Raw genomic sequence first — 9,127 nt, forward strand, 5'->3', positions numbered from 1 at the left:
CGTGGTGGGAGGTGATCCTTGTGAGGCAACCCTGATGGACCCCGGTGGGGCAGCTCATGTGGGACCGCATCCTGAGCTTGGGCAAGGGCCCTGCGTCGGGCTGTGTGCCCTCACCTGCTAGCTCCGGATCTGCCTTCGGTCTCGTTTAGAGTTTGTCAGCTGGTGCTGCTCTGGTTTCCAGAGCTTCTGTAGACTGCTGGGAGTGAGCAGGGGCATTGCGCTGTGAGGCCCTGTGGGTCAGGTGCTCTGGGACACTGCTGGCTGCTTCTGGGGGTGGTGGCCTTGTTTGTCTTGGTGTGACCAGAGTCTGGAGCTTGCTCCCCTGGCTTCTGCAGAGGTGCTTGGACTGTTGGGAGACTGGACCCCGCTTGTTGGTGGAGCGGCTCTGAGCCCTGTGCCCCACTTCATGGCTTCAGAGAAGTGGGGGTGTGGGGTCAGTGGCCTTTCTTGAGGGTTCTCCTGGTGTCTGCCTGTGCCCACCTCCTGCCCCTTGTCTTCCAAGGGGATGCCCAGCTCTCAGCAGAGTTTGGGTTCCTGAAAACCCTTCATTCTGACGTCTGCACGCTGCGTCCTGTTGGCAGGAGGGTGAGGAGCCAGCCCCCTGCCCTGCCCTCATGCCCCGTTTCCCCACCAGGGAAGGTGCTGAGCTACTGGTGCTTCAGTCCTGGCCACAGCATGAGGGAGCTGATCCGCCAGGGTGTCCACACCCTCATTCTCACCAGTGGTACACTGGCCCCGCTGTCCTCCTTCACCCTGGAGATGCAGATGTACGGGTCACCCCTGCCAGAGCCACAGTGCTGAGGACAGCTGGGTGTGGGGGTGCTGGCCTGATCGAGGGGCCACCCATTGACTGCTCCCTCTGCCCGTTTTCAGCCCCTTCCCAGTCCGCCTGGAGAACCCACATGTCATCGACAAGCACCAGCTCTGGGTGGGGGTTATTCCCAAAGGTCCCGATGGAGCCCAGCTAAGTTCTGCATTTGATAAACGGTAAGGGATCCTGGTGTGGGCCTCAGGGATGTGGGGTGCAGGGTGCGGCTGCACCCTGGGCGCACATCCCTGGCTCATGACAGCAGCCTCCCTGGCTCCGCAGGTTTTCTGAGGAGTGCCTGTCATCCCTGGGCAAGGCTCTGGGTGAGTGCCACTCCACCTGAGCCTACCCCCTTTGACAAGCCCTCGCATGGTGTCAGAGCCTCGCTTAGGACTGGCACAACCAGTCCCCTCTCCCAAGAGCCTGCGGGACCTCTGCCTTGACCATGGCCACCATGCTTCCAGGAAACATTGCCCGCGTGGTACCCCATGGGCTCCTGGTCTTCTTCCCATCCTACCCTGTCATGGAGAAAAGCCTGGAGTTCTGGCAGGTGCATGCCCTCTGCGTCCTCAGGGGAGGGATCAGGGCAAGGGAAGCCCAGCTGCAGCCTCACCGCTGCCCAAGTCTGGCCTGTGCAGTGACCAGCCTGTGCATACATGGTCTCTTCCTCCTACAGGCACGAGACTTGGCCAGGAAGGTGGAGGGGCTCAAGCCACTGTTTGTGGAGCCCAGAAGAAAAGGCAGCTTCTCGGAGGTCTGTGCTCCACCAGGGTCTGCCACCTCCCTGGGTGTATTGCCCAGAGAGCTGCTGACACTGCACTGGTGTCTAAGGCCCCGCAGCCACCCTGGCTCTGGGGTCCCTGTGTTTTCTGGGAAACACTAGCAGCCTCTGGGTGCTGGGCATGGTCAGTGGGAACCGGTAGTGACGGTGCTTGCAGGACCTGCTGGCTCCCCCACCTTGGAAGATGGGATCCCAGTCTCCCTTGTGCAGAGGAGCTCAGGGTCAGGGCTCAGGCTGACCGGCCTCTCCTTCCAGGTCATCGAGGCTTACTACAAGCAGGTCGCCTCCCCAGGGTCCAGCGGGGCCACCTTCCTTGCAGTGTGCCGGGGCAAGGTGAGGCTCGGTGATCGTCTCCCCCCGGCCCCGGGCCCTCTGGGCTCTGGGACATGTTCACCTGCACAGGCAGGGCACAGGAGGCTCTGAGCCCGGGGTAGCTGGGGCAAGGAGGGAGCGTCCTCTCATGCCACCATGCCTGAGAGACGGGGCTGAGGGCTGGGGTGCAGAGGGACCCTTGGGAAGAGCTCTGAGCCCAGGTGGGGCCTTCGAGGAGGGGGAGCTCCACTGCCCCAGGCAGCTTCTGGCCCATGTCCTAGGCCAGCGAGGGGCTGGATTTCTCAGACAGCAATGGCCGAGGTGTGGTTGTCACGGGCCTCCCATACCCCCCGCGCATGGACCCCCGGGTTGTCCTCAAGATGCAGTTCCTGGATGAGATGAGGAGCCAGAGTGGGGCTGGAGGCCAGGTGAGACACCACAGGGCCAGAGCGGGGTGGGCAGGGGACAGGTGACAGCCCCTCTGACTGGGTGCCCCTGCCCCTGCCCTGCAGTTCCTCTCTGGGCAGGAGTGGTACCGGCAGCAGGCATCCAGGGCTGTGAACCAGGCCATTGGACGGGTCATCAGGCACCGCCAGGACTACGGGGCTGTCTTCTTGTGTGACCATAGGTATGGCAGGACTCCCCGGCCACCCCACCCGAGGCCCTCTGTGGGCCGCAAGCCCCCTGGAGTCCTGCACTGGAGGACTCTTGCTGGCAAACAAAGGTCTGGGGACCTAACCCCTGTGAAGTGGGTCAAAGGGCAGAGGACCCAAGCTGACGGCCACTGGCCCTCCAGGTTCGCCTATGCCGACGCCAGAGCCCAGCTGCCCTCCTGGGTGCGCCCGTACCTCAAGGTGTACAACAGCTTTGGCCACGTCATTCGGGATGTGGCGCAGTTCTTCCGTGTCGCTCAGAAAATTGTGAGCTCCCACATGCTCAGCTGGCCATGCCTTGTGCCCTGCCTGGGGAGGGATTGGGGTTCCTCTGAAGAGCCACAGAAACGGGTCCCACCTGTCCTGTTGTCTGCAGATGCCTGCACCTGCCCCACTGGCTGCAGCCCCAGGTGTGGGTAGGGAAGAAGCTGCTGTCTCCATGGCCAAGTTGCCCAGCACCCTCCTCTCTACTAGGAAAGCCACAAGTCTGGATGTGCATGTGCCCAGCCTGAGGCCCAGGCCAACAGGTTCATGGGGCTGGGTTTGGGGCCACCCTGGGCAGAGGCGCAGCCTGCCTGGCCCTTGTGAGCCTTGCTGCCATTTCCACGCTCCTGCAGGATCGCCATCCCCGGGGAGCCCTGAGAAGAGCTTGTGTGTGGAGTACGAGCAGGAGCCTGTCCCTGCCCAGCAGAGGCCCACAGGACTGCTGGCTGCCCTGGAGCACAGTGAGCAGAGGGCTGAGGCACTTCCAGATGTGGTCCACCCCAGGGAGGAAGAGGTGCGGGGATGGGGCCGGGTGCCTGGTGCTGAGGCCTGCCCCTGTTGGGGGTGCAGGCTGAGAACTGGGGAGTGCCTGGGAGTAGATGCTGGGGCTTCTGAAACCTGCCCAGGTCCTGCCCGTTTGACCTTGGCCTCCTTCCATATACCCCTGTAAATCCCCTTCCCGTGGGTCGATGGGGGTTTATCACGCCTAGCTGTGCTGTGTGCCCTCAGCCCCAGGCCATGAGGTCTCTGGAGAGACACACCCTGGTTCTCAGGTGGTGCCCCCACCATGCTATGCTTCCCTGGCAGGTCAGCCTGGCACCAGTCCACTCAGGGTCTGGTGGCCCCTGATGCCTACTGCACCCAAAGCTGGCTTTCTCTGGGCCTGGTCTGGAGTGGGACCTTGAGTTCTTCCCCTCTGGAGGCCTTTACCCCAAAGCCCATATTTCATGGGCCTGACTTGGTTTCCCTCCCTGCTTCCTGCCTCTTGCTGGCAGCATTCCTGCCTCTCCATGCCTTCTGTGCAGGCCTCGGGGCTGCCCTGGATGCTGACAGCTTGCAGGTGTCACAGACTCGTCCTTTCTGTGGCTGCTCTAATGAGGACCAGGGTCATGAGTCACAGTGCTGCCACCAGGGTTTGAGCATAACACCTCCCCTGTAGGGCCCCTGTTCAGAAGACTGTCAGCTCCTGGGGATCCTTGAGTTTGGGGTTGGGATCATAACTGTGTCCCCCTCAGGCACTCGGTTACACTGCCCTACCCCTCCAGCGAGAGAAGAGGCTGGCTGACCTGCAGAGAGGAGGAAGGAGGAAGATCCGGCTGGTCAGCCCGGTAGGTGAGCTGTCCTGCAGCCACACTGGCTGCTCAGGGACATGTCTGGGAATCTGACTCTTGTGCCCGTGGTCCCCAACTGAGCAGGGTGTGAGCCAGTCCACCCCAGCAGGTGGACTTCTGGGCAGCAGAGATGAGAGTTGGGGCTGGAGTTTGCACTTCCTTCTGTGGGTGTCTTGAGAGCCCCTCTTCCTTCCAGCCAGGATCTGGCCTGGCCCTTGGGCGTATTTGTTTTGGAGCCTGCAGCTGGCCATGATTCCACTTCCCCTCCAGCTGTGGTGGCAAGTACAGCATGTCCTTGCCTTCCCTGAGCACAGACACTGACCTGCCTCCTGTGAGCAGGTGCAGTGCGCTCCCAGTCTCAGGTGAGAGCCGCTGACTCATGACCTGAGCCGGGAGGCCCCTTGCCTGCTGAGAGCCCCAAGTGTGGCTGCCTTGGTCCATGTCCCTCAGCTTCTGGGAAGAACCAAACAGTGCCCCAGAAGGGCTGGTGTGGCCAGGAAGTAGACTGGCTGTGAAACGCTAGGTGGGGTTGGTGGGACTGTCTGGTCCAGCCCTGCCTTGGTTTCCACAGAACCTTGTGGGTCTGAGGTGTGCAGAAGTGAGGCCCAGCTGGGCATGGTGGCCATGTCTGTGATCCTAGCAACTGGGCAGACTGAGGCAGGAGGATCCTAAGTGTCTAGCCAGCCTGGGCAACTTAGTGAGACCCTGTCTCAAAATAAATATATCAGGAGAAAATGTCTGAGGGAAGAGCAAGTGGGCACAGCCTGCTGAGAAGTAGCCGTCTTTGCAAGCTGCCCTCAGCTGTACCTGCCCTGGACCTTAGGTGCAGGGAGCCACAGTGGACCCTGCAGGCCTCTCCTGGCAGTACCACAAGAGCAGAAGGGATGGGGCTGGCCCTGACAGGGCCTCTGTATGTGCCCAGCAGGAGCCAGCAGCTGGTGTGCAGGCGGGCAGAGCCAGGTCGTTCATGGTGGCTGTGAAGCAGGCCCTGAGCCAAGCCAGCTTTGACGCCTTCACCCAGGCCCTGCAGGACTACAAGGGCTCTGATGACTTCCAAGCCCTGGCAGCCTGCCTCGGAAGACTCTTTGCTGAGGACCCCAGAAAGCACACCCTGCTCCAAGGTACTCTAGCCTGCAGAGGCCTCCTGCCACGGGCACAGCACCACGGCTGTTGGGGGTGGGGAGCACCTACCAGGAGGATCGCTAGGGTCCAAGTTTGTCCCTGCCCTCTGGACAAGGGGCCTGGTAGGCTGCCCACAGAGCCCCCAAACCCTCATCTCAGTGGCCACAGTACATGGAACCCACAGGCCCAGGCACCTCTTTCCTAATAGGATTTTACCAGTTTGTGCGGCCCCACCACAAACAGCAGTTTGAAGACATCTGCTTCCAGCTGACAGGCCAAAGCTGCAACCGTCAGCCAGAGCACAGCCTCTCCCATGGGCAGCATGCTCAGCCAGCCCAGGACCACAGCGGTGAGCTACCTGGCTGATCCTCAGCCTCTGACCCCAGGGACTGGTGGTCCCTGGGACTCTGTGGTGGTCAGAGTAGGCATCTGGGCTGGTTTGGCCCAGGCTCCCTGCTCCTATGTGGGGAATGGAGTTACCATAGGGCGCATCCCTGATGTGGGCAAGCCCTGTCTCCATGCATAGTGCTGGGCCTGGGCCTCGAGGAGAGACCTGCACTTGGGGATCCAGGTGCACATGCCAGGTCCTAGATGCTAAGTACCTCTCCACCTTCTTTCCTGCCTCTGAGCTGAGGTGAGCTGAGCCCTAGAAGAGCAGTCCACCCTATGGTTTTCCAGAGCAGACTCACCCACAGGTGCCTGAGCTGGTTGGGGATGGAGGTCCTGGTGCCTGCACCGATGGTCTGTGCAGGGTAGGGCCTCAGCCCTATCCCCCTTCCCCAGCAGAAAGGCAGCTGTGTGGGCTGCACTCAGCTCCCCCGGTGCCTGCAGCGTGTGCAAGTCAGTGTCACTGCTCTGAACTGAGGAGGGTGGAGGCACCTGGTCTCTGCCCAGTTCTGTAGGAACTCAGGAGCATGTTTCTTCAGGAAAGAGGGAGTCTAAACCCAAGTTGACCCTGTCTGAGGGCATGTCCATGCAGCTGGATTCTGGAGAGCACCTGAACCAGGGTGGGCCCCACTTGTCCACCAGGCTACCCCCTGCAGGTACGTGGCTCCTGTAGACTCCAGGTAGGGTGTGCAGTTCTCAAAGAGGCTTATGTTTCAGGTTGGCCTGAGTGGCTTTGGTCAACCAGTCTCCAGCACAGTTGGGGACACTGAGGGGGCATGGGGTGTCTCCCATCTGTGCACCCAGGTTTCCTGACTAGCACTAGGGCTCTGTAGGAGTTCCCGGTGGGGAGGAGAGGAGGGAACACTGAACCTCTGAGCCATTCTACCCTTGACCAGGAGCCCTGGGCAGTTGTCCACAAGTGGGGTCGAGAGAGGAACAGTGGGGCCAACCTGCTGTGAGTGCCTACCTGGCAGATGCCCGCAAGGCCTTGGGTTATGCCAGCTACAGCCAGCTCCTGGCAGCACTGAAGGCATATAAACGCAACGACGACCTCAACCAGGTTCTGGCTGTGCTAGCGGCACTGACCACCTCAAAGCCCGAGGACTTCTCCCTGCTGCAGAGCAAGTGGCCCCTGGATGGGGTGGGCAGGGTGGGAGGATTGTGGAGAGGACCTTGGGTCTGGGCTGGCCATGCAGGGCAGGGACAGCCTAAGCAGTGCTCCCCACAGGGTTCGGCATGTTCGTGCGTCCCCACCACAAGCAGCAGTTCACACAGACCTGGGCAGAGCTGATGGGCCTGCCCACCACAGTGGCACTGCCGAGTCCTCAGGAGCACCCCCAGCTCACCCGTAGAGCTTCCCAACCAGGTGGGTGCCTGCCTGGGTGCTTCTGCCTGTACTGTCACTCTTGAGTCCCTGCAGCCTGAGGTGGGAAGGCAGGAGGGCAGCACCGAGCACCCTCTGACTTGTTCCTTTCTGCAGATCCCCCACAGTCGGAGAAACTGGGGAGGACCCAGAGCAAGATTTCTTCTTTCCTTAGACAGAGGCCAGCAGGAAGTACAGAGCCCAAAGGCACTGCCACAGAACAGCCACAGAACACAGAACACCAAGCCTGATGGGCAGGCAAACCCTGGGTGGGATAAGCTGTAGGGGCTGCAGGGCAGAGAACACGGTGGCCTTCCAGAGCCACTCCTGTGATTTCTGCTGCTGGCAATAGCACATCCTGGTTGGTGTCTGGCCCTCTCTGGTCCCTGCCAGGCGTCACCCCAGGTGGTGGGCTGAGTAGGATGAGGGTAAGCCCTTACCTAGGCTGCAGTGCTCAGCAGGCACGCCCAGCAGGCTGGTGTGTCCACAGGCCTCTAGGAGGCGTCCTGCCTGTCATGCTGCCACCAGGAAGCAACACATCACACATTTTTCAGTGAACCTGTGTGGAGACCCTTGCACCCTGCTGTGGTCCCCACACTGGTTGTGGTCCAGCTGTGGTGTCGGCCAGAAGTCACCCTCCTCCCTGAAGCTTTCGCCTGCAGACTGCCAGCTGTGTGCAAATAAAACTGCTGGCAGTGGCCAGTTGTCCATGTGACCTGGCTCAGTAGGGGGATCTGACGATGCACTGAAGATTTTGGTAGCAGAGAGGATACCCTTGGCACTGTTAGAGAAGACCTGCACCCTGAGTGTGCACGTTGGGTCAGGTGCCAGAACCCTGCAGGAAGTCCTTTTTGGGCAGCCCCCTAATCTCCTACCAACCACACCTTGGAGCTCCACCCAGGAGGGTTCCTGCCCTGCATAGCACAAGGACAGTGGCTAGGTGGAAGTGGGCATTCCCACGGGATGTGAGCAGGCTAGCCTGCCCTTTCCTGTGTTTGGGGGTGTGAACTGAGTAATGTTCAGTGTCCAAGATGTCCACTCCAGCCAGGACTGTGAGGGCACTTGAGAGGCCAGTCCAGTTGCTCCAGAGCTGGAGGGCATGGGACCGCCCACTACCTGTAGCTGACATGGCGCAGTGCCTACACCTACCCGCTTCATGTAGCCAGTGTGAGAAATGCTTGCCTGGCTGTCACACAGATGCACCTCGCACTGTGCCCTGACTCCTGTGCACTCCAGCTGCCAGGAGCATGCACCATGGGGCAGGATCATGAGAAACTACCTTTGCCCTGTTCCCCCCATGGGAACATGCAGTGACAGCTGCTTAGCTTCAGAGTAGTGCTAGCCTGCCTCCAGGCCATGCCCTGTGCACCAGCTACACTCTCTCCTTCATAGCGCTGCAGACCCTGAGTTCCCACCAAGGTTCTCTCCAGGGTGGCAGAGGGCTAGGATCCAAGTTGGGCCGACCCTCACCTGAGGAGTCCACGGAGAGTCTTGGCCACGAGTTTCCTGCCCTCGAGAGACACCACTGCCCAGGTTTCTGAGATGCAGATGCCAACCTTAGTCTTACCACACTTCATGCCTGAATTTCCCTCATCCCTCCCAGTTACTCCTGTAGATGCAGGGCCTTGCACTGGCTACTCTGGACTCCACAGCAGGTTTTTTTTTTTTTTTTTTTTTTTTTTTTTTGTGGTGCTGGGGATTGAACCCAGGGTCTTGTGCTTGCAAGGCAAGCACTCTACCAACTGAACTATCTCCCCAGCTCAGCAGTTTACTTTTGGTCTGTGAAATTGGTGGCCCATTTGCCCATGTGGCATGGTCTTGCAGTCAATGCTGCAGCTGACATGGCGCAGCCCACCCCACGTGCCTTGTTTATGCTATGATACATACCCTCACCCTGCCTCTGGACCTGTGTGCACACCCCCAACTGCACCAAAGGAAACTTCTTCCAAGGTTTATTTTATAAAGCCATTTTGTAAGACTGGTTGCCTTCAAGTTATGTCTGTCTTTAAAGACTGGCAGGGATACCCAGGTGCCTCAGCAGGCCTCAGACTCTGGCCCTGCCTTCCCCACCCATACCTGAAACACCAGGGCATACCAGCCATAGGA

At 60.2% G+C, this 9,127-nt stretch overlaps 1 protein-coding gene across 1 annotated transcript in view; it reads left to right on the plus strand.

Moving 5' to 3' along the window:
- The window catches only part of RTEL1 (regulator of telomere elongation helicase 1), a 34,397-nt gene extending 26,661 nt beyond the window's left edge, over nt 1-7,736 (plus strand). The window contains 19 exon segments of the mRNA XM_079128036.1: nt 635-767; nt 874-987; nt 1,091-1,131; nt 1,273-1,358; nt 1,485-1,562; nt 1,845-1,922; nt 2,183-2,329; nt 2,414-2,529; nt 2,698-2,821; nt 2,931-3,081; nt 3,172-3,332; nt 4,054-4,146; nt 5,072-5,270; nt 5,480-5,620; nt 6,198-6,314; nt 6,555-6,779; nt 6,887-7,024; nt 7,139-7,239; nt 7,242-7,736. Coding sequence (XP_078984162.1) covers nt 635-767; nt 874-987; nt 1,091-1,131; nt 1,273-1,358; nt 1,485-1,562; nt 1,845-1,922; nt 2,183-2,329; nt 2,414-2,529; nt 2,698-2,821; nt 2,931-3,081; nt 3,172-3,332; nt 4,054-4,146; nt 5,072-5,270; nt 5,480-5,620; nt 6,198-6,314; nt 6,555-6,779; nt 6,887-7,024; nt 7,139-7,239; nt 7,242-7,373 — 2,375 coding nt within the window. The 3' untranslated portion in view covers nt 7,374-7,736.
- Nucleotides 7,737-9,127: the final 1,391 nt, after the last annotated feature.

The sequence above is a fragment of the Sciurus vulgaris genome, assembly GCF_902686455.1.
Source record: "Sciurus vulgaris genome assembly, chromosome: 2".
NCBI lineage: Eukaryota > Metazoa > Chordata > Mammalia > Rodentia > Sciuridae > Sciurus > Sciurus vulgaris.